At 30.0% G+C, this 25955-nt stretch overlaps 3 protein-coding genes across 4 annotated transcripts; 2 read left to right on the forward strand and 1 right to left on the reverse strand.

Moving 5' to 3' along the window:
- Positions 1-1621: 1621 nt before the first annotated feature.
- On the forward strand, positions 1622-4380 carry LOC108489707 (subtilisin-like protease SBT1.5). Its single transcript, XM_017794411.2, has one exon. It carries the CDS (start codon positions 1824-1826, stop codon positions 4140-4142), a length of 2319 nt encoding a protein of 772 aa, XP_017649900.1. The 5' UTR covers positions 1622-1823; the 3' UTR covers positions 4143-4380.
- Positions 4381-19041: 14661 nt separating this feature from the next.
- LOC108489236 (ethylene-responsive transcription factor RAP2-12) lies at positions 19042-21966 on the forward strand. 2 transcript variants are annotated; one of them, XM_017793615.2, is made up of 3 exons: positions 19042-19493; positions 20677-21610; positions 21740-21966. In XM_017793615.2, exons 1-2 carry the CDS (start codon positions 19208-19210, stop codon positions 21561-21563), a joined length of 1173 nt encoding a protein of 390 aa, XP_017649104.1. In that variant the 5' UTR covers positions 19042-19207; the 3' UTR covers positions 21564-21610; positions 21740-21966. The 2 variants fall into 2 exon arrangements, with proteins under 2 accessions (XP_017649104.1, XP_017649103.1); XM_017793614.2 differs by having other exon boundaries at positions 19044-19493; positions 20677-21606.
- Positions 21967-25116: 3150 nt separating this feature from the next.
- LOC128279246 (histone H3.2) lies at positions 25117-25809 on the reverse strand. Its single transcript, XM_053019676.1, has one exon. It carries the CDS (start codon positions 25701-25703, stop codon positions 25293-25295), a length of 411 nt encoding a protein of 136 aa, XP_052875636.1. The 5' UTR covers positions 25704-25809; the 3' UTR covers positions 25117-25292.
- Between the last annotated feature and the right edge of the window lie 146 nt (positions 25810-25955).

The raw sequence follows: 25955 nt of genomic DNA on the forward strand, positions 1-25955 counted from the left end.
TTGCAATCCTATTTCTTTGTAAAGAAAATGATAATAAAGTTTTCAATATTAAATTTGAAGAAAAAGTTTGGTTGGGAATGTTGTTCAAACATTTTTAATAATGGATGAGTTCATATTTTTATGAAATTAATTAATTATTGGAAATAAACAGTCCTTGCACTGAGTTTCAGACACATTAATTTGATAAAATGTTAATTTTTATATTATTTTACCATAAGGTATAAACATCCTGCATGATGACATGTGAAAAATGGTCCCAAACCACCTTCAATAGTTACATCATTGGCTTTCTATTACTCATCCTCATCTCAATAAATATTATAATCTAATACTATGTTTGTTGTAATATAATAGAGCTATAATCAGAATTTAACTGTTGTAATAATATTTTTATATTTAGTTGAATGGGATGATATTGTAATAATATAAAGAAAAAAACTAAAATGATTAAAGTACCCTTAACAATTTTTTAGGTAGATGATTATTGTTATTGTTATTAAATTTTAATAGGATTATTATAAAAATAATTTAATAAAAATAAAAATAATGTTATCATATTTTAATATAATTATTATTAAATATAATTTAGTAAAAATAATAATATATAATTTAATAATATTTTAATTCAATTATTTTTGTATTAAATTATATTAAAATATTTTTAGTATTATATTAAAATATTTCAAATATTTCATTTTTATATTTTCTAAGTCCAAGTTTTAAAGGACTAATTTGGAAAAAATATTTGTTATTCAATGTCACCAAATAATAACTATTACGGAAGACAAGTAATGGTCACTCCATTGAATGAATATTATGTTCAACCAAATAAATAAATGGTCTATCATTCAATAAATAAAGAGAGAATGTTATTCCATTTCTCCCAACCAAACATGGTGTAAGTGTTCCTTTTTATAATGGTCAAGATTTAAAAAAACAAATATGATACATATATTAAGCATATTATATTAAATTTATAAAAAATTATTTGTCGATTGAGTCTTAGCTCAATTAACATCGACATTATTGTTAATATAAGAGGATGTGAGTTTAAATGCGCTAAAGTGGATTATCCTCTTATTTAAAAGTTAAAATAAAACTATAGATAGACATTATATCAAAAATAAAAACTAGAAATGATGATACTACATTCAAATAAAAATAAATAAAAAATACTTAATTAAATTTCAAGATTTGATGATAAGATTAAAATCGAAAATTAGAAATATCTATAAATGAAAAAAAAAACATAAACTATATAACTGCAACAACATTCCAAATCAATTTTGAATAAAAATTCCAAACCATTTAAAAGAAAAGCATGTGACAACTCTGTTACAAAGAAACAATCTATTCTATAGTTATAATAAGACAAACACTACTAAAAATTTTAAATTTCTTGATTAAGAAAATAAAAAATAATAATTAAAGGGTGACACAAATCTCTTCCAAATTATTTAGCTGAATAATACAAAATGAGAAGAAAAACCTCCATTCAATTTTCATTTTTCCAAAATGAAATTACATTTTTATTTATTTATTTTAAAAGAACAACATTGGAAAATTTTTGTTTTAGAATAAATGAAAATATTACATAATACATAGCGTGGGTCAAAGGCTGAAGGTTTTTTTCCAAGTTATGTATGTTGTAAATTACAGAATGATAATAGTATTACGTGACAATCCCTGTCCTGTCGAGGCCAGGGTTCCAGCAACCACAGAGTTGAAATCTCTCTCCTTTTTATGTCCATTTTTGATCCACACTCACTTCACTTCACTTCACCCATTTTCCCTCTCTTCAAAGCTCCTTGCTTTCCTTTTCAATGGGTTTCTTTCTTTTCTTATTCCTTTCCTTACTGTCTTTAGCTTCTTCAGCTTCCAGGGATCATCACAAAACCTTCATCGTTAGAGTCCAAAACGATGCCAAGCCTTCCATTTTCACCACTCACAAGCACTGGTACGAGTCTTCCCTTGCCTCCGTTCTTTCCCCTTCCACTCCCGCCCAAGTTCTCCATGTTTACGACACTGTTTTCCACGGTTTCTCCGCTAAGCTTTCCCCCACGGACGCCCTCAATCTCCAAACGCTTCCCCATATCCTCGCCGTTATCCCCGAACAAGTCCGCCGCCTGCACACCACGCGCTCTCCTCACTTCCTAGGCCTCCAAACCACTGACAGCGCCGGCCTTTTGAAAGAATCCGACTTTGGGTCGGATCTTGTCATCGGAGTCCTTGACACGGGTATTTGGCCCGAGCGTCAAAGCTTCAACGACCGTGATTTGGGGCCTGTTCCCTCTAAATGGAAAGGCCAATGTGTGACGACAAAAGATTTCGGTCCCGGTTCTTGTAATAAAAAGTTGATCGGAGCAAGGTTTTTCTGCAGCGGGTACGAAGCAAGTAATGGGAAAATGAACGAAACCTTCGAGTTCCGTTCCCCGCGAGATACGGACGGTCATGGGACTCACACTGCTTCCATTGCTGCTGGGAGGTACGTATTTCCAGCTTCTACATTAGGTTATGCTAAAGGAGTGGCTGCCGGGATGGCGCCTAAAGCGAGACTTGCTGCTTACAAAGTTTGCTGGACTGCCGGTTGTTTTGATTCTGATATTCTCGCCGCATTTGACGCCGCCGTAGCTGATGGGGTTGATGTGATTTCGTTGAGTGTTGGTGGTGTCGTGGTACCCTATCACCTTGACGCCATTGCTATCGGTGCTTTCAGTGCTGCTGATCAGGGGGTATTTGTGTCTGCCTCAGCTGGAAACGGTGGTCCTGGTGGATTGACCGTCACTAACGTGGCTCCTTGGGTGGCTACGATCGGTGCAGGGACAATTGATAGGGATTTTCCAGCTGATGTCAAGCTTGGAAACGGGAAAGTCGTGCCTGGAGTCAGTGTGTACAATGGGCTGGGTTTATCTCCGGGTCGGATGTACCCGTTGGTATATGGCAGGACCGGCGGTGGTGATGGCTATTCATCTTCTTTATGCTTAGAAGGTTCACTGGATCCTAAGTTTGTCAAAGGTAAAATGGTTGTGTGTGATAGAGGGATTAATTCCAGAGCTGCTAAAGGGGAAGTTGTCAAAAAAGCCGGCGGAATTGGAATGATTTTAGCTAATAGTGTTTTCGACGGTGAAGGGTTAGTCGCCGATTGCCATGTCTTGCCAGCGACCGCCGTTGGTGCATCAAATGGGGATGAGATTAGGGGGTACATTGATTCCGCCTCTAAATCCAAGTCAACAGCCACCGCCACCATCCTCTTTAAAGGAACTCGATTAGGTGTACGACCAGCTCCCGTCGTGGCTTCATTTTCAGCTCGAGGGCCTAACCCTGAAACTCCCGAAATTCTGAAACCTGATGTTATTGCTCCAGGATTGAACATCCTCGCCGCCTGGCCCGACAAAGTTGGTCCATCTGGTGTTTCATCAGACAGTCGAAACATTGAGTTCAACATTCTTTCGGGCACATCAATGGCTTGTCCCCATGTTTCCGGGTTGGCCGCATTGTTGAAGGTGGCTCACCCCGAATGGAGCCCCGCAGCCATAAAATCCGCTTTGATGACCACCGCTTATACAGTTGACAACCGTGGCGAAACTATGCTCGATGAATCCAATGGGAATACTTCCACCGTGTTAGATTTCGGATCCGGTCACGTTCATCCCACGAAAGCTATGGATCCAGGACTGGTTTACGATATCACCACAATGGATTACATAGATTTCTTATGCAATTCCAATTACACGATCAACAACATCCGAGTACTCACCAGGAAAAATGTCGATTGCAGCGGCGCAAAACGAGCCGGCCATGTCGGGAACCTGAATTACCCTTCGCTCTCCGCCGTTTTCCAACAGTATGGCAGGCGTAACATGTCTACACATTTCATCAGACGAGTCACTAACGTCGGTGACCCGAATTCGATCTATAAAGTTACAATTCAACCACCGAGCGGCACGGTGGTTACGGTCAAACCAGAACAGCTTGTATTTAGAAGAGTTGGCCAAAAACTCAACTTCCTTGTGAGGGTTCAAACCATGGCAGTGAAGCTCTCCCCTGGTGGCACTAGCATGAAAACTGGTTCAATAGTATGGAGTGATGGGAAGCATGAAGTCACTAGTCCCTTAACTGTGACCATGCAGCAACCTATATAACTTTGTCATTATGTTAAATTGTCAGTGTTTTTGAGATTTAGGATTTTCGGTCACCTTGTTTTTTATATAGGCTTTATTAAGAATTTTCTGTGTAACGAAATTATGCTGGCGTTTTTCTATATCAGAAAAGCTGGTGGAGTTGGCTTGTAATGCAATTATGAAGCAAAGAATGTTTTGTAAAACTTGTATGTGTTGAGAAGATGCCAAAGGGTAATGAAAAAAGTTGTTAAAATCTAAATCTTTTACTTAACCATGAGATGTTTGGAAGGTTGATCCTTATTCATGTATATTTTATACCCAGTCGATTACTTCTTTAAAGAGCTCCCAGTGACTGTCAATGATGGATGGATACATTGATTTCTAAAAAGGAAAAAGAATCTTTCACTTTAATCTATTGAATGTATTTGAGTATGGTTGGGTGATGAAGTGAAAATAGCAACTTTATGTGTCTGTTTTGAGCATGTTTAGGTTGTCAGCACTTAACAGGTATTTGATGTCCTAAAAACCAGAAATGAGAGCATAATTGTGTATCAGCCGACAGCAAGCTTTAAATGTTGAATCAGCACCAACGAAATGAATGGCTTCCCATACTAAACATATCCCATTTCCTCGGAAGAAGTAACATGAGAAGATACAATAATGTTTGTGGATTTGCATGCATGCATGCATATTGCATACATATATGTATCGATCACTGAAAGAAATGTGTGACCCAGCTAATAATCCATGTTAACAGTGCAACAAACAGGAGATAGCTGGAAAAGAATCAAGCACTGAAAGTTACACGGTTTCTAGCTGTTTTTGTTTAGCTAAAGGGGAAAAGTAGCTTTCAGTTGCGGTTGAAGCTAAACCAAAAGTAGCAATTTGCGGGCAACAAAACAGGAGATTAGATAAAGTAATCAAATTCAGTTTTGTTTTATTTGGATAATTGGTGCATCTCAATAAGCCCAATTTGTTAGACTATGGCCTACAAAACCAGGCTTTTAAAACATCAAAGAAATGCATTAAGTGATTAAATATATTTATTCTTTTTGACACAATACTTAAAACTATTCATAATTCATTCTTGATCCATCAATAGAAAGATAAATGTACTTTAGCGCATTCAACTCATATTCTCTTATATTAGCAATAATACCCATACAATTGAACTAAAACTCATCAATAAAATTATATATAAAATATTCATTAATTATAAGTTCAATCTTTAATCATTTAATTTATTTTAAATTATATATTTGAATTTAATGTCTAAAATATAATTTATATGTTGGTATTAAATTTTATAAATAATTATAATAATGGTTCGACTTATCAAATTCGAATAAAATTGTCTCTTATTACTCAATATGAAGAAAGCAAGTTTGAGTGCAGGTTCTAGAGCTTACATTTTAACAATTTAGGGTTATCACTGATAGCAACATTCAATGATGGACTTCCTCATCTAACATTGAAATTTATTGACTTAACAATTTTTTATGAAATTATAATTAAATTTAAGTTTAATATTAAAATACAGAAGCGGATAAAATAATTATTGAAATATATATATATAATTACACTCTAATTATGGGACAATCCTTTTGTCTTGTTATTTTATTCAATTTTATGTAAAATTAATGTAATTCAAACGAAATTGTAAAAATTAATAATAATAATAAATTGGTCCAAATATATATACATATATATTACGCCTCGTTGAATAGTTCATCAATATATATATATATATATATATATATTTACATTGAATAAGGCTTTGGTCTCTAATATTAATATTTTAATTCAACTAAATGTTTTTATATCTTGATTTTAATTTGAATTGTCATTTTATTTTTTAAATTTAAAATTTTCAAGGTTTTAATTAAAATATGGTTATTTATAAACTGAAATTTTAATTATTAAAAAATTAAGTATTTTAACATTAATTTTAATGCCTAGAATTTCCTATTGTCTCTTCCCAACCCTTAAATAAGAGGATAATGTGCTTTAACGTACTCAAATCCACATTCTCTTACATTAGCAATAATGTCAATACCAATCGAGATAAGATTTAATCGAAAAAATTAAAATTAATAACTGATGAGTTTAATTTTGTTTAAAATGGTTTAGTACATTACTCTTTAATAAAAATATATATTGATTGAATATTAAAACTTTATATTTTTACCTTTATTTTCAATTATTGTAAATACAATTTATTCTTTTATGACCTCATAATAAAATTTAAAACTCTCTGTGAAAAAAAAGAAAAAAATCCTAGTTTTTGCCTATTTTTTAGAAGTTTGAAACAAAATTAAGAAAACTAATTATTTAGAAATTTTAGATTGATTTTCTCCTCTCTTTTTTTTTTACTTTTTCCAAAATGAAAAATAATTGCACCTAATTTAGTCTGTTTTACAGATAATTTAATTCAAAAAAAATTAACAATCATTTATCCCCAAATTATTTTTTTTAAAAATGAAAAAAATTATTTTAAAATTTATCTCAATATTAATAACATTGTAACAATTAATATTAAAGAGGCTCGAATAAAATGGTAAAGTTAAAATTTATGATGTAAACATCTATTTGATTTGAGTTACTTTAATAATAACAATAGATAAAATTTAATAAATTAAAATTGAAGTTAAAATTGACTAACTACCATAGTATTTATCCATCTAGATTGTAGATAAGGTTGAAGTGGAGGAAAATGTCACCCCCTAAAATCTCTGTTAAGTCCAAGGGTCAAATAATCTACACGATTTCCATGTCATTGACATTGCTATCTCACACCTGATGGATGACTATTCTAATCAGGTCTGTCACCCTAACACTACCATTCAATTTCCTTCCCTAAACCCTAAACCCTTAAATTTTTCATGTTTTTATACTTTTTAAAAATGGATCATTTATGTAATGTAACATTCATTCTTTTTAAAATGTAATTTGGGTGGAGATGAAAGTCATGTTGATTTATTAGCACGAATAATTTTTAGTAGTGTAATATATTATCTTAGATTTGATTTTTATGAGTTATAAATTATATAACATATAAAAATAATATAATATAAAATATTTATAAATTTGAAAATAAAATAAATTTAAGTTTTAGTGTTTAAGTACAAGTTTAACTTATATTTTAAACAGAAATTTTTTATTCAAGTTCATTTTTCGAATATATAATTTAATTCATGAACAATTTTAAATAAAACAGATTTTCAAGTAAAATGTGATAGGACTCGAATATAAACATCTATAATAGTAGAAGACTTTTTTATTAACAACGTTAATGAGGACGTACATAACAATTTTTTTATTTTATATTATATTGGAATTTCATCCCGTACAAATTGGTCAATGGTTGCTAGGCTGGAGGCAATTTTAATGAGCAAAGCTTTGAAACCAGTTGCCAACTTGGATTCTAAGTTCAGTGTATCCCTAACATCAAAATTTTATAAAATTATTAATCAATCTTAATTTTGTCAAAGCGAAGCGTGTAGGCCACGTCAAAACAAAAGGCGTGTAGGCCAGGCACGAACTTCGCCTTACCCCTCTTTTCACCTTCTTATCGTAATATCATCATCTTTTATTTGTTGAAGTTATAATCAAATCACGACAATGAGTATGAACATAAATAGAGTCATAAATAATCGGATGTAGATTAATGATGATACACAAGATGAAAATGCTGTGTGGATAGTTGAACTGTGGGAAGAGATTTTGGCAAAGTTTTGGTTAGGTGGAAGCTTGTCTTGCCTCATTGCTAAAGAAAAGGGGTATTGACTGCCAAACCATTCTCAGCTCTTTACATATGTTCAACTGAGGCATTGTCTTGATAGGCAACTTAGAGAGTTTTCTAGTCTGGGTGATGACTATTAGATTTGAATAGACTTTATAGAGTTTCATGTGTCGTCCAAATAAGAAAAGGACATAATCTATTGACTTTGTGAGATTAGAAAGACGAGGTTCAACGTGTTGAATGTGTTGAATGTGAATAGAAACTATACTAAGCGAGGCCTCTCAACTTGGCAAGGCATTGGCAGTGGGCGTGTTAGTCCCAGACTTGGTGAGGCTTCCCTAGGGCGAGGTTTAGAGAGAGATTCATACATATAGCAACTAGAATTAATTTAGATATAACCCATATAAGGTGCGAGTTAAATTAGAATAAGTCTGGAGAGATAACATACGTGATTTGTACAAAATGCAAGCTTATTAAACTAAAATCTCATTAGTGATATATAGAGAGAAGAAGAGGTCTACTTACACTAATGTAAAATTAAAGCAATTTTACACATTTTTATCTAACTATTGAATTTGTCAAACAATTGTACTTCTCATGTATTTAACATTTTGAATTGATCTAAAGCGTATTATCCTCTTATTTATGGATTGAGGAGGGGCTATGGGTAATTTTAGGTATTGTGTCAAAAAGAGCAGATATGATCAGAACTTATAATGAGATTATTCAAAAATAATAATCGATTTTTTTACATAAAATAAATAGTTAGAATGATATATAAAATATGTTAGTTATATTATTAATATATTAAGCACACAAAAAATTATAAACGTGAACAAAATTACTTCAATTTAACACTAATGTAAAAGAATCTCCCCTGTATACGTATATTATTTTCTTGGTCAAGACTCTCTATCAATTTTTTTAGCACAAGTGTGAATTTAGTCTCTATACTTTAATTTGGTTAATTAGTGTCTTTCTTCTTTTCGAATTGGGTAATTCTAGTTCCTTTATTTTTTGAATTTTAAAATTTTAGCTCTAATTCAGTTAAATCCTTTTGGGTAAATTCCACTATTAATCTTGTACCATACGTAAAGTGGTAGGTTTACTCTATGTTCTCTAATTTGATCATTCATAGTCTCTATAAATTTTAAATTTTGAAATTTTATTCTTGAATTAAATGACGATTGTTAAATTCATTAATTGGCTTTTTTTTGTGTGTAGATAATATGTAAAAATGGCATGCAATTTGATATAGCATTATACATGTGATAATATATTTATTGTATGAGATTTTGGAAATAGCATAACTTGATGCATTGGTCAATTACGGTTTGATCAGGACCAAAATTTTAAAATTTGAAAAATACATAAACTTAAAATGACTAAATTAAAATACATGTATTAAATTCATAATTTACACATAATACAGGGACTAATAAATTTTAACCTATTTCTTTGATCTTCTAGAACTCGGCATTCTTGATATAGAATACAAAAGTTAATTGAAGATTTTTTTTGAAGATTGATGTGAAATTATGATTAAGTCACTTAATTATAAAGAATTTAAACAACTTGCGTTGGTGGGTGAATCCACTTGTTTCAACCTAATTAAGAATAAGAACATGGTTCTAAAACAAAATTAATTGCATGCAATTTGTGTTGGTGGGTGAACCCACTTGTTTAAGCCAAAAAATTTCACTCATTTTTATGTTTTGGTCATATAAATTTAATTTTTTTATTTTAATCACTAATGTTACTAAAATTTAATATTTTGGTTGCATTTCTATTAAATCGCTAACGATGGCCTTTTTATTAATTAATAATAAATTTAGCCCTCTAATAATTATAAATTCTATCAATTTAGTCCTAAATCTAAAATATTGAACAAATCTAACCTTTAATTTTACACATTCTATCAATTTAGTCTAGATTTTTAAAATTAAAAAACTTTAAAAATAAAAATTATTTAAAAAGTCATTTTCGTTAAAAATAATAAGATTTTATAAAAATATTTCTAAATAAATGAATATATATATTTTTCTCATATTCTAACATAAAATTTATTTATTAAAATAATATTTTATAGATAAAATAATAATCTTATAAATAAAAAATATACGGGAAACCATGAATTACCTAGATAGATTCTACTTTTCCTTTTTTTGTTAACAAACACCATGTTCAGGTTAGACAAAAAACTACAACCCGAGGTAGAAAAGTGTGAGAATTGATGTATTTCGGTTATCGCCCAAAATAAGTTTGTTGCATTTAAGGCTACAGTTAATGGAGGGCATGATTGAGATATATGGGTGAGGATGAGATCTTGGAGATCTAGTAGATGGAAAGCTATGTCAATAGCTCCACAACTAATTCCTAGTTAGATAGTGCAATGATGAATAATATGGAAATCGAGGAGTTTGGAGTAAGGGTTATTGGTATCGGTGGTTGTGGGCAAAGGCGGTTGTAACACCCCTATCCCGTCTTTGTTGCCGGATTAGGGTTACAGAGTGTAACAACACAATATAGAACATTTAACTTTAAAAAGAAACAATTATACAAAATTAACTAATAACATTCCATAACTCATATAATTCAAGATAAAATTACATTTATGGACCTTAAATCAAGCCCACGGGGCCTAAAAATAATATGAAAATAATCAAGGGTCATTTTGAAACAAAACATAAAAACTTGAAAAATTTGAAAATAGGGGTCATATAATTCAATGATTTTTTTAATTGAATCAGTTGAACTGACGACCCGATGACCTAACCGATTTTATCACTGATTTTTTATGAAAACCTTGCAATAATGATAATCGAAATCGAATTAGTCTACAAGTATAAGTGTGTTGTTTACAGTTGAGAAGCAAAGAAATGGAAAATTTGTGATGTAGTGAGATATTATTAAGGTTGAGTTTGGTTTAGGGTTTAAAAGGAGGAGAAATCCCAGGTAATTGGAGGCGACCAATAATTGTGAACAATTGCGGGGAAAGCATTATTTAATTATCATCATTTAATTATCTCCAAATTGCCGAAATTAAATAACCATTATTTTATTATAATCATAGCTTAGGTCGATCTAAAAAATTTATTATTTTATTAACATAAATTTAGAAGGAATAAATCTGTTAAATCCTAATCTAAAATAGATATTTATTTCAAATACTATATGTTTTTTTTTCAAGATGTAGTCCTACTATTTTTACTTAAATTATAATCGAAATTAAGCATTACATAACACAATAATTTAATAATTTGAATATATCAAGAATCTACACGTGGGATTTAAGCAGTGGCAGATTTTATCATTTTAAGACTAAGTTCTGTGAGGATATAATTAAAATTTTAAAAAACATAATAAAAATTTTCAAAATTTTGTTAAGGGGAAGGCTCCTCTTAGCCTCTATTACGATCTACCTCTTGAATTAAGTCAAGATAAACTTAGTGGCAATTTGTACATGATTTACGCAAGATGAGAGTCGAACTTTGGACCTTCCATCTTTGACAACACTATTAAATATGGACGACAAAGCTAAAAATTTTGTATTAAAGGTTAAAGAATTTAAAAATAAAAAAAACTAGTCCAAATTGAATAAATGATTTTTGGAGAGGGATTAAAAACGAAATTACGTCGAACTTATTGGCGAGTATTATAAAAATAAAATTGACTCCATAAAAGAAGGACGGTTTGTAGACGCTGATGTTCAAATATAAACAATTATAATGGCAATAATTTGAAAATGGTGGCATAGGGCCAAACTCAAGAGCTTGTCGTTAGCCAGCCAGCGGGTCCCTTTGCTTTTCTTTCTTTCCTTTATAGAATTTTATATTCAAACTTATCAATTGGATTTGTCGTTTTATTTCAATTTGTATATTCTGATGCATGCATCTCCTCTTTTTTACCTTTTTCCACTTTTTCTTTTTCACAATTATTCTGCTCAATTCACGTTGGTCCCCCGCGGTAAATTTGGTGGGAAGTTTCCACGTAGCTTGCTTATATGTGTGGTGTAATGCAGTCTAGGAACAATACACCACACATATATCTAAATTATGACCATCCGTACGTATTCCTAGTATGCAGCACATGTTAGAAGTGAAATGGGTTAAACATGGACCAACTATTTGAATTATAAATGGCGAGATAGTTGTTAACTTTGTCCGTTAATCATGTACTGGAGGGTTCGATTTTGGTTTATGAGAATGAATGATCAATCATTTTCTTTTTAAGATGGGACTTCTAACAAAAGAATTAATCATTATTATAGGCAATAGATAATTTCAACAACAACAAAAAAAAAAAAAAGGGAGAACTATATGGTGTAATACAAGCTTTGCCTAGGTCTACCTTTTGATTGCTCGGTGGATGTTCGTTGAAGCAGATATCATAATATTAACAAATTTGAATATCGCTTAAATATTTTTTTACAAAATAATATCTAAAATGAGTATTTTATCTCCTCAAAACTTTTTATCAAAATGCTAAATAGTTAAATTATTAACTAAATTCGTCTTTAACAATAAATAAATTTTAAATTTTATAATGTGCAAATAAGATTTATTTCGATTTATATCTAGATATATTTTGATTATTATTCTGATAGTACAATGTAATATTTGTTCTATATTACATAGATTTTATTCTTTATAATTATAATTACAAGCTCTTTATAAAAAAATCAAGGTTGTTTTAAATGGAAAATATTAAATAAAATACAATTGCTTAAAAATAAAAAAATTTAAATAATATCTACAACTATTCATAACCCCTCAGTTTATATTGGTATTATTGTTAGTATAAGAGGACATGAGTTCAAGTGCATTAAAACATATTATTCTCTTATTTACAGGTTGAAGAGAGAGTATGGGTAGTTCTAAATATTATATCAAAAAATAAAAATTAAAAATCGTGATGTTACATTTATATAAAAAAAATATATCAATAATAATAATAATAAATAAATTGAGGCCATTAATGGAAGAATCTGGGGTTGGTAGTAGATGGAAGAATATGATCACATGAGTTTGGGAAACATGTGGCTATATTATATGTTTGGAGTCAATGTTTTCCTTTTTCACCTGTTGACTTATGTGCTTAGGCTTAAGTGCTTAACAAAGGTTGGTTAACGAAAATTTTGAATTTTGATTTAAATTTTATCAGTATTATTTTAGTTTAAATAAATTTTATTTAAATTTATTTTGATTTAGATCCAGATGTATTTCGATTTCAGTTCAAACATGTTTTATAACGGTTTATTGTGGTTATAATTATCCATATTAATGCGGTGATACAATATGGAGGAAGTCAAAACGAAGCAAGGGAGATTAGTTCATCCAAAAAACCCAAGAGTCGAAATAGGTCTAAATGTATAAGATTAAAATATGCTTCAAGTTCTTATACTTTTCATATATTTAAAATTTAATTCTTTTATTTTTTGAATTTAAAAATTTAGGTCCAAATGTAAATACTGTTGAAAATCTTCTGTTAAATTCGTCTATTGCAATGTCATGTATTTTGTTATATGACTACCAAGTGAGTATTTCTATTATTTCAAATGTCACACAAAAGATTTTAATAGAATAAATTTAACGATTTTAACAAATAGACTTAAAATTTTAAACCCAAAAAAATAGAGAGACTAAATTTTTGAAAATAAAAATAAAGGGACTAAATTCTATATATACAAAAAGTACAAAGACTTGAGAATTTTTCAACCTATATATATGTATCTATACTATTATTTAAGTACGTGACTGAATTAATATCACGAGTCAACTCGACATAAACTCAATCTCCTTACATATCTTAAAACAAGTTATATTATTATAATGGGATGTTTGTATTTTCCTTATCAGTCAAAACTAATAAAAAGTTGCAAATACTAATATTTGAATCCACGCCACCAGCCTCTATAAAACATTTTCTTTATCACTTCGACTAAACTTTTAATCTCAATACTAACTCAAGAAAATGACAATAATATAATAAATATTTAGAGTGCATTTTATATTTTTAATTTAATATACTTAGTCAATTAATTTTTCTTTTATTTACAATTTAAACTAATTTTTATTTTCATTTTTTACATATAATGTGTTATTATTAATTTCAAATTTTATTAATTTAATCTATATTCTAAATACCTAATTTCAACTTTATTAAATTTTTAATAATTGTAATTTTAATTTCTTAACAAAATAAAACTAAATCAAATATTGAAAAGAGAAAGCTCTGAGTACAATTTTCCCGTATCACGTTTCTTTCCCTTAAAATCCTAAAACCCAGCACGTTACAAGCTTTTATAAGAAAAAGATAATTTTATTTTTGGATATATAATAAACCCAAATTTTAGTTCCCCTGAAAATGCGATAAATTAGGATGATATAAAAATATTAAATAATTCAGAACAAATTTTTTTTTAAATGTAAATTCGCATCCTCTTATTAATAAAGAGAGTTATAAAGTAAAAATAATACACGTTTTCGAACAACTTAAGAAAAATAAAAATTAAAGAAAATTAGATCATTTCTTCTTCTGTGCTTTGAGAACCTCTCAATAAGTCTGGAATCTCATATCACAAATTAAAGTAATGAATCAGATTAAATATGAGACAATCACTCATTTGCTAGAGAATGAATAAAACCTTCTAGATCATCAAGGTATGGGTGAGCAAAACTCAATTCGAATCGAGAAAAAATTCTAATTTCGAGTTAATTGAGTCAATTTGAATAACTTGATTCAAGTTTCGAGTTTGAGTCTAGTTGAATTTCACAATTCGAATAAAAAATTGGTGTAAATACTATTTTGATCCTTATCAACTTTGAAAGTAAGCAATTTGGTCTCTCTCAATAAAATTACAAAATAATTCAAAATATTTATAAAAATTCTAAAAATATATAGAAAATTTATAATTTTAAGCTAATTAATTTATGTGCATAGAATTAGTTATAATGTAATAATATTTTTATTTAACATGTTTGTCTTTTAATTTAATTCAAACAATTTCATTCAATTCAATTTAATTTAAATTTTATCTCACTTGACTCCATTAAAAATATTTTAAATTGATTTAGGATAATAAAATAAGACCTATAAACTCGATTCACTTGAAAAAATTTTATTTTTCGATCAAACATTCACTTTTATTTTAAGATATTTGTTTCGTGAAACTCAACTGAAATGACGGAAGTATTATCTCTCCGTCTCCGAAAAAAGTTAAACTAAATTCTAACAGTTGTTTTCTAAAGTTATAAGGATTGATCTAGAAGTGAGAAATCAATATAATTAAAATTGGGCATATAATAATAAGGAGGAAGTTCTATTGAAATTTGTTGATTTATGTGCACTGGAAAGACAACAAAAAAAAAATAACAAAAGGTAAGTAAAGTTGCAGACAAGGGTTGAGGTGGGCAGGTAGCATATTTCCAGAGTGCCACGTGCATTTTTCATATCATCATCAAAGCAAAGTATAATAAAAGCACAAAGGCCATACACACCAAGCCACGAACCCTTGAAGTCAAAGTAAAACTGCGATCAAACCATTAGCAAATCAAACGACTGAAAAAATGACAGGTGTCATGTACCGCGTGTAGATGTCGAGAGTGGAGCCTTTATGTCATAACACATCAAAATCACGATTTAGCGTAACTGTGATGAAAATTGAGAGAGATTTGAGTTGAAGCCAGTATCGAACGCGAATCACTTACAATGTGACCATAAAAAGAGAGAAGAGGCCACAACAACATAACCATTACTCTTTATTACATCCTCTGTTACATAAAGTATAAATTAAAATTGGTGTAATTTTAGAACCAATTTTTACAAATAAATTATTTATTTGATTTTATGATATGCTTTTATTTTTAAAATTTATGATTATGGAATTCAAAAGCAACATAAATTGTAATTTACACATGTAGTTATTAAATTATAAGTAAATTTTGATTTTGATTTTTAATTTTAAAAAATTATAATTTAGTCATTAAATTATTCTAAAGTTTTTATTTAAGTTATTAAATTGTTAAAATCGATAATATATGGCTCTCGTTATTTGCACTATTTGTACCAATTGAAAGGTATCTTACTCCTTTTTTCTATAATTCAATTTTTTTTTATGAAACATCTTTAAACGTAAGAAATCTGTAAACCAAAATTCAAACAGTTTTTTTCTCTAATATTTGACACTAACCTTCAGATCGACTTGAATTTAAAATATGTTCTTCTACTCATCGATGGATACTTAACCACCATACTGATCATCGAATCATTGCTTGGAGCTCACTAGCAATGGAGAAACCAGAAATTTTTTAGGGGGGCTGAAATTAAATTATAATTTTTACAATAGCAAAAATACAATTTCATCATTTTAATAGCTTATATCTTCATAATTTTTAAAAGATTAAATCAATTTTTATATTTTTAGGAGGATTAAAGTATAATTTTATCATTATTAATTTAAAATTTTAAAAATTTTAAAGGCCTACCATTCTGGGAGGTCGAGGCCCTACTAGCCCCTAGTTTTGTCCCTACTTACCAACTAAACTTTAACTTTAATAAAAATATATAAATAATTTAATAATTTAAACAAAAACTTTAAATAATTCAACAACTAAATTATAATCGTTTTAATTAAATAATCCAAACAAAACTTACAGTGAAGCTAAAAAAATAGTTGCAAAATAATTTTTATAAAAAATGGGTTTGTATCTATTTTCATAATAAATTTCAATTCTTTATATGTGTGAGATAAATAGATGAACAATTTTTAGTTGAAATAATGGGAATTCAATTTTTGGATGTCGATAGAAAAGAAGAAAATGATGGTTGTAATTAGATGTTAAATTTCTATTTTCACCTTGATGTATCTATTTATTAAACAACACATCCATGTGCAAAATCAATGAAGAAGGGCTTGAATTGTTGAAGGGTGCGTGGAAAAACTCGTGAAGTGAATAAGATAATGGGTCAAATCTGTTGAAGAAACGTACACGCTCCTCCCGCATTAGGCAAACACCAGCCTCGGGTGCTTTATAAACAATAGTTTATTCTATTTGGTTTAATAATTCCTTTGCCCTTCAATTTTATAAAAAATGTCATTTTACCCCTCCATATAGTTTTTTGCTTTTTTCAGTTTTTAAATTCCACGTAGTATTTTTTTGTTAAATCACCTTAAAATAAATGGAAAATTTAATCTTTTTTCTTTTATTTTGTTGATAGTGTATACACGTAGATTGTCATGTAGATGACATATCAAGATTTAATTAATTTTAAAATTAAAAATCAAACAACTTATAAAACCATTTTAAAAATTAAAATTATTAAAAATATAATAAATATTTTTAAAAATTAATTAAATGCTAACGTGTCATTTATGTGGAAATCCGTGTATATGCCATGTCATTAAAGTTAAAATTTTCATTTATCTTGAGATAATTTGACAAAAATACAAGTTAAAAATTAAAAGAGACAAAAAATAAATAAAAACTAAAATATATAAGTTGGACAGCCAAAAAATCATTATATTAATTCAATTTTAGTGTCATGCTCATGTGAAATGCGTAATAAATAGAATATATATAATCAAAATCTACAATAAAATTGTGTATATATATATATTAAAGAATTAGTATTTAAAATACGTTACAAATTTTAATTTTGTTTAAGTTTCATACAGTTTACATCCTAAATGAGTGTCCCCTTAATTAGATGTTATTAATGCATTTTTAGGCCCTCTTGAATTGAACAGCTGTATTTAGTCTCTTTTAAGTTTTAACTAAATGAAAATTTACAGCTTTTGGTCCTTCCAAGAAATTAATAATTCAATTTAAGTCAGTTTAACACAATTTTTTAATTTTATCCCTAATTTTTAAAACTTATCTTACTCCCCTCTATGTATGAAATGTTTTTTCATAAATCAAATACCTACTTATTTATAGTGTTGTTTGAACTAGATTAGATCGGTCGAATGGGTTGGGAACCGATACAAACCGGTTGAATTAAAGCTAAAAGATTGATTGAATTGGGATTTTTAGTTTTTTTTTTGTTAAAACAAATTAAAAAATAATAATAAAGAAATAAAGAAAAAAATTTTAAAAACCAGAAAAAGGACAAAAGGTGCCTTAGAATTTGGTGGCACCAAATTATTTAATTAGTATTTATATTTGTTTAAAGCCCCCATTTTATCAAAAAAATAATATTTCTCTAATATTTATACAGGTGATGTCATTTTATATAACTCCACTAAAAAATTAATTTTTTATCTCGACTGTTGACGTGGCATGTTAGCGGCGCTAAACATTTTGGCTCCATTAACTTTTATTGTAAATTTTACGTTATTTATGTATTTTATCAAAGAATAAATTATTTACATAATTAATTAATTTTTTAAATTAATTTTATAAAAAACTATAGAAATTAATCTACTCAATCTTTAATAAATATTCAAAATGTAATCTTACTTGTAATATAAAGACTTGTATAATACATTTATAGAGAAAAGACAATGTTACTGCAATTGCAAAACAACTTCACGTGTCATACACAAGCAAAAAGATTTGTCTTATCAACGAATTAAAAGAGTCTTTTAATCTTATCATTACAAAATATATTTGCTTCTTTTTTTTTCTATTAAAATTTATCATTACAATTAGCTCTCACTATTTAAGTCGGAGCTATTTTGATTCTTCACAAACACTATTTCTTAAAAGTAATATTATTATTATTATAAATAATCAAGGCTATAAAATAATAATTTATTTGATTTTGAAAAATAAATTATAATTATAATTTCTTTAAATATATATATCAAAATAAATGGTAGGGATATTTTTCTTCCAAAATGGATTTCTTTAATTATCATTAATATGGAAAGTAAAATATTCTAGAATATACATAGTTACAATAAACATCAACCGTATATATACATGTTGGTGTTTCATATTTTATGTGTGAATAATATAAATTTAAATATAATAAATTAATCAAGTAATGACTTAATTTAAAATTTATTTTAAAATAATTAATTTTCACTCATTTTTAATTCAGCACAAATAATATTTTGTTAAAATTAATAAAATTTAAAAGAAAAACAAAAATGGGTAATTTCATTAGTGGAGCAAGGGTGAAAAAGTAAAATGAGGGGTTCCATTATTTCCTCCTCAAGAAATATAAATACACATTATTAGCCCCGCTAAATCTCCTAAAAACCAACCCATTTATTTCACTACCCAACAACCCAAAAGATAAAAGGAATCGTTTACTTGTTCGTAGCAATTTATCGTCATTTCAAGCTCAATTCTCTGAAAAATTTTGTGCTGAACTTCTTTTTTCTCTTTGTACCACCATGTGTGGAGGTGCTATTATCTCCGATTTCATACCGCCGTCGCAGTCGCGACGATTGACGGCCGATTTCTTGTGGCCCGATCTGAAAAAATCCGGGTTGAAGAAGGGGTCGGGTAAGAGATACTCGAAGCCCGTGATCGACTTGGGCGATGATTTCGAGACTGACTTTCAGGAGTTCAAAGATGAAGAATCTGATATAGATGATTATGATGTTGATGATGTTTTGGCTGATGTAAAGCCCTTTGCTTTTAACGCTACAAAGAAACCTGCTTCTGCTGTATCTCATGGTAAATAATGATTTCCTCTCTTGATTTTTCTACTTTTGTTATTTTGTGTTACTTTTTTTTTCTTGGTAGAAATAAACCTTTTCCTTCATTGCTAATCTTTCATTTTTATTGTTCCTGTAATAATTTTGAAGGTTTAATTGGGTTAGATCATTGATTAATTGCTGGTGACATTTTTTTTTGTTATATTGCTCAACAGTTGTTGACTTCTTGTAGAATTTTCCTTGTTTATTTGGTTATTTGATAAAATAAAATTAGGCTTCTTGAATACTTTGGCTAGTATTTTCAGTTGAAATTTTGTTAAATCTTTTTATTTTTTATAATTGTTCTTTATTTTCCAGCTTTTTCTAGATGTTTCTCTGGTTATACATATATATATATATATAAGCTTTTCCTTTTTAATTCTCTTTTTTTTTCCTTGCCGTATTTCTTTGCTTTCTCTACTTTAGAAAGTCAAATATTTTTCCTTTAGCCCTTTAAGATTTTTGGTTTTAAGCCGAAAAATTACATGAAAAAGATACTAGTAGAAGTTTTATCATGAAGCTTTAGCAATTTAAAGCTTCTTCAACTTGAGTAAATGAAGATCTGTAATAATAATGAGATTTTCTATAAGCACATATCACCTGATTTTGTAATTCTGGGTTTTTGTTCTTTGAATATTGTTAAAATTAACTTTGAAATCTTATATTTTTCTGTTTATTAAAATATATTTATATTGAAATTGAACTTTTCTGTTGTTTACGTATAAATCTGTTAAAATAAACTTTTATTCAATAATAATTAGTAAAATTTCTATTTAAATTAACTTTTAATTGTTTCATTGTGACCGATCTGTATGGTTTCTTTGTATTTGTACTTCTTTCCTTTTGTCAAATGTTGTTTGAGATCTTGATATGAAGGAGATATGTTTTCTATCTTCAAAAGGAGAGATCAAAGTTCTTTTATTTTTTATTTTTAATTGGTATGGACGAAATATAATTTGAGAATCGATGCCCGGATTAATAATTTCTGGGATGTAGTCACTAAAAAGGCCTGTCTCATGATTTTCTTGCAGTTAAAGGTCCTAAATTATATTTCCTTGTGACAGTTATGTTGTGATTTGTAGTTTTTCATGGATGAGTAATGTTTATTTATGGTTCATGTATCTGTATGATATTAAAATCTTCTTTTTGTTCAATCATTGAAGGTTCGAACTCTGAAAAATCCATGCAATTCAATGGTCAAGCTGAGAAATGTGCGAAAAGAAAGAGGAAGAACCAGTATCGTGGAATCCGGCAGCGCCCATGGGGTAAATGGGCTGCTGAGATCCGTGACCCAAGGAAAGGGGTTAGGGTCTGGTTAGGAACTTTCAATACTGCTGAAGAAGCTGCGAGAGCTTATGATGCTGAGGCGCGGAGAATTCGTGGTAAGAAAGCGAAGGTGAACTTCCCTAACGAGACTCCGCGTACCTCTCCAAAGCGTGCGGTCAAGACAAATTCTCAGAAACCACTTTCCAAGTCGAATTTGAGCCCTGTTCAGCTAAATCTCAACCAGAATTACAATTACTTGAGCCAGCCTGAGCAGGAATACTTCGATACCATGGGTTTCGTAGAAGAGAAGCCACTGGTCAATCAGTTTGCATATGTGGACCCTGTTCCTACGTCTATAGATGCTGGATTTAATCAATCAGATAATGCCCCCTTGTACTTCAATTCGGACCAGGGAAGTAACTCCATCAATTGTTCCGACTATGGCTGGGGAGAACAGGGTGCCAGAACTCCTGAAATATCATCCATTCTTGAAGCTTCTGTAGTGGGTGAAGAGTTTCTTGAGGATGCTAACCCTAGCAAGAAGCTGAAACCAAGTTCTGACAATGTTATGCATGCTGAAGAGAACTCCGCAAAGACCTTGTCGGACGAGCTGTTGGCTTTGGACAACCAGATGAAATACTTCCAAATGCCACCATTTATTGAAGGAAACTGGGACGCCACTATTGATGCCTTCCTCAATGGAGATGCAACACAGGATGGTGGAAACCCGATGGATCTTTGGAACTTTGATGATTTCCCTGCCATGGCGGAGGGTGTTTTCTGAACGAACTTTCCATAATAACTAGTCTTTGTAAATAAAGCAACATGTTAGTGAGTTTTTCACAACCCCTCTGGCAGCTGCTTTATTAGTTTGTGTTATAAAAATGATTTTGTCTTTATTGAACAAAATGTTGATTTATTTATACCTTTGTTTTTTTTTTTTCTTTTTACTTCTCTCAGGAATTTGGTCAAAATCTGTTGTGAAGTTGAAGTAAAAACCAAGCTATATGCATGCATAAGCCTTGCCTGCACTGCTTTCAGAGGTTTTTAGTATGTACCCTTTTTTTATGTGTTTTTTTTGTGGACTTTGGACTAAATTTTAAATTTGAGTGACTGTATAAGTGATTGTGTCTGAATTTGTTTATGTTTGAATACTGAAAAACATATGAATGTTTTAAATTCTGCTATTTGATTCTCGCATGCTCTCTTTTAGTGCTTTAACATGGTCTACTTATTATTTTAGGTTAATGTTCAAATCGATAGTACCTTAGTAGGTTCAAATGGATTACGCTGTTTATCTATTTTTGAGTGTGGGTGCATCATTCAGATTTTCTGTATCAGCTTTAGAAAGAGTTTAGAGATGTACTTTAATGCCTGAACAAGTGAGATCTATGGTCTGTATGAAAATAGAGGACACATGGTTGTACTTTGGTCTATCATGGTATCACTTGGACTCATATAGAAGTTGAGTTCAGCAAAATATGTTATTTTTAACGATAATAAGTAATATAATATAAAACTTAATGAAATTAGTAAAGAAAAGACGATCATAATTAAATTATAGTGTTGTTAATCAAATTAACATTTGGTTCCCAAACAGAGGCCGGTGTTGTGTTATGGAAATTGGTGCATTATGTTGGCAATGTGCAGCAGCAGAGGCACGTGAAGTCATATGCGTGGCAGAGCAATGTGCAGCTGCATGGGACAGGACATAGATAAGGGTCATATGGAAAGTAGGAAAATTTTACAGTCTTTTTCTGATCTGCCCTGCCTTCCATTTAGGGTCGTAGAGCAGAGGGTGGAGCATGGCGAAGTTATTATCGACAAAGGAACGCGTCGATAAGGTCACCCATGTATGATGGGATTTTGTTTGGTAGCTGAGGGTCTGAATGTCAAGGGATATATGATGGAGGGGGGGTCAAGTGAGGTGCAGTAGGCCCCATTTCCCACCATCAAAGAGTTGTTAAAGGGGTAGCTGAGCCATTGGCAACCCGCAACCACGGGAATAGAGAATCAAAAATGGTGAAATGAAAGGAGGGTATCGTTAAAGGGGATCTCGTGATTGTGCATAAGGAGCATAACATCGCTTGCAAAATCAGACCACCACCACCAGCGTCGAGGGCCCTTTCATTGACAATAATCATATATAATTGTGATCCCATTAGTTCTTAATATCATTTAGATCATTTTTCCCTGTCTTCTACAGCCCTACTTTTCGGGAAGCCATAACCACTTTGATTTCAAGGGATGACTTCACCCATCAAACCTTACCATATCCAACAAATCGTTCCGGAAAGATGCATTGGGTGATAAACAGCTTAATGTCTTTTAAGTAAGCTATTTATTAACATTTCTAAACAAATAAAAACAGTAAATTAGTCTTTTATTATTATATTGATGATTTTAATTTTATATTATTAAATAAATCAAATAACATTAAATTGTAATGGTGTTAACATTTATGTTTGAAAATCATATATATATTTTTTCTTTTCCAGTTTAATTTCGAGTAAGATATTCCATTTACAAAGCTAAGCTTTCAAAAATTAAGTCTATAAAACTGTATTTTTAAATAATAAATATTAACTTTATTAAATTTTAATTTAATTTTTAATAATATAGGTATTATATTTAATGAGATTAATTTGACTCAATCCTACAATAAAGGAATTCTCCAGGTACATTAGGGGGAAAAACCAGAGATATGGTATAAAAACTGTTTTGGAATTCTCACAGGAGGATCTTCAAATGCTTAGTTTAATTATTAATTAAATTAAATTATCATTAATGAAATTATCTAAAATGTAAAATGCTTAATCGTTAACTGAATTAAAAAATTTAAATACATTAATCGAATCTAAATATTTTAATTAATCCGATTGGTTAACCAAAATTTATATGTTTTATCTTTTAATTAAAATAAATTTAAAATATAAAAATACATTGCTAATGTTTATTTTTTAATAGTTCAAAAATATATGATATATAGTATATTATTTATTTTGATTAATATAAAAATAATAGTTTAAAAATACCTTGTTAATATAAAATTTATATATAAATATATATTATTCAATTCGTTAATTACTCAATTTTGAACTGAATTAATTGATAACTAAAATTTTAAAAAATCACTGATCAACTTTTAATTGAGCTAAATTCAAACACCGACCAAATAACTGAATTAGATTATTTCAGGATAATTATGAAGGTAAGATTGGGCTTTCGTGATGATGATAAATATGTACTAAACCGGTTAAATAATCACTTGAAAAGGGTCCATAAATAGGCAGCTGATAAGATCCGTATATGATTGTTTTTTTGGTGGAAAATGACATAAGAATACTGTATCAAACTAATATGAACAAAAAACACCTGAAGACTTGTTTTGTTCAACAGCGTTGATTAGCTACTTAAGCACATCTTCGACCACCTACATACTTTTCTTCCCAACAGAAGACATTTCAGTTATGAGATTAACAGTTTGATTACACTCTCTGGTATCGTTCAATGATTTATGCTTTGTAACATTTGTTAAATTTGCCAAAGCAAAACTGAATTTGAGTACCTGGAGTAACCTTTTTGAATAGCTTTATCCACTTCTAAATAATTTATTTGAATCAAAACCTTATCATGCTCTCTTTTTTTGTAACAAAATTAAACCATCCCATATACTCTAGAGCTCTGCATAAAAAATTGAGCAATCATTCAAGTTATGATTAAACCCAACAATTCACTCTCCGGACTGGTCTCGCACCACCGCAAACAGAAACCAACTCCGTACGCCCCCAGTATGTAGATAAACAAAATTACCTGACATTGAGTGATCTTGAATACCTTATATAATTGTATTTGAATGTCTTGTTGAGTTCTTGGCTTAATATAGTAATTTTGGGAAAGCAATTTATAACAATTGGGATTATTGTTGGATTGCAATTATTCATACTTGTAAATGGTAAATTAGATTTTATCCAATAAATAATTTAATAGATTTGTTGAAAGACAGCCAGAAAATTATGAAAAAAGATGGGACATTAAAACTCCCATAATAACGCAAGTTAATCCCCCCATAATTATCTCCTTATTTATCTCCAATGGCAGTTAGGATGGCATAAATAACTTCACATAAATCTTGGTTATACCAAGACCTTGTGGTTATGATCATGGTGGAATGTGTATACTCATCCCTGTTCGATTCAAATTTGTATATACTCCACATAATTATCCTCATATTTTCTTATCTTCAACAATTTACAATAAAATAAATGGTGGAATTTGAGGCAATGTTTACAATAATTGGAATATAAAGCAACTCTCATAAAGTGAACCTTAAAATATGAAGAAATTGTTCCCGTTTCATTAACCAAATTTCTTGAAAACATCAAGAAACTATACAGCATCCATTAAAATTCGATCGATTTAAATCTAACACTTGCAGAGAAAGATAATACAACCAAACGAACACAAGCATACATCTCTTATTCTAGGCATTAGTCAACTAAAACAAACTAACCTAAGCTCTCTCGCCTCTGATCCTCCTGGCAAGCTGGATATCTTTAGGCATGATGGTAACCCTCTTAGCATGAATAGCACATAGATTAGTATCTTCAAACAGCCCGACGAGATAAGCCTCGGCAGCTTCTTGAAGAGCGGCGACAGCGCTGCTTTGAAACCTTAAATCGGTCTTGAAATCTTGAGCGATTTCTCTCACAAGCCTCTGGAATGGAAGCTTTCTGATCAAGAGCTCGGTGCTCTTCTGGTACTTCCTGATTTCCCTGAGAGCCACAGTTCCTGGCCTGAAACGGTGAGGCTTCTTCACTCCTCCGGTCGCCGGAGCTGACTTCCGAGCAGCCTTCGTGGCTAGTTGCTTACGTGGGGCCTTGCCGCCGGTTGATTTCCTCGCAGTTTGCTTAGTACGAGCCATTTGTTAAACAATGTGATGAGAAAATAAGGGTGTTTGGATTGCGAGAAAGCTGAAGAAAATTTGAAAGAAAATATTTTCGATAGGAGCAATTGAAGCGGATATATAAAAAGGGGGATTTGGGGGAAGGCGGGAATCAGTAATTAGGAAATATTTTAAATGGAGCAATATGAACCGTAGATTTGATGGGTTATCGACGGCTGTTAAGTTGTGGAACAATGAAAATTGGCCGATAGGATTGCTTTTAAGCGGCAT

This window comes from Gossypium arboreum, chromosome 10, assembly GCF_025698485.1.
Source record: "Gossypium arboreum isolate Shixiya-1 chromosome 10, ASM2569848v2, whole genome shotgun sequence".
Classification (NCBI taxonomy): domain Eukaryota; kingdom Viridiplantae; phylum Streptophyta; class Magnoliopsida; order Malvales; family Malvaceae; genus Gossypium; species Gossypium arboreum.

Bases quoted from the DNA above. Each gene is read 5' to 3' on its own strand.
- LOC108489707 (XM_017794411.2), top strand. From the start codon at position 1,824: ATGGGTTTCTTTCTTTTCTTATTCCTTTCCTTACTGTCTTTAGCTTCT.
- LOC108489236 (XM_017793615.2), top strand. From the start codon at position 19,208: ATGTGTGGAGGTGCTATTATCTCCGATTTCATACCGCCGTCGCAGTCG. The intron at 19,494-20,676 runs GTAAATAATGAT...CAATCATTGAAG, and splicing joins TGCTTCTGCTGTATCTCATG to GTTCGAACTCTGAAAAATCC.
- LOC128279246 (XM_053019676.1), bottom strand. From the start codon at position 25,703: ATGGCTCGTACTAAGCAAACTGCGAGGAAATCAACCGGCGGCAAGGCC.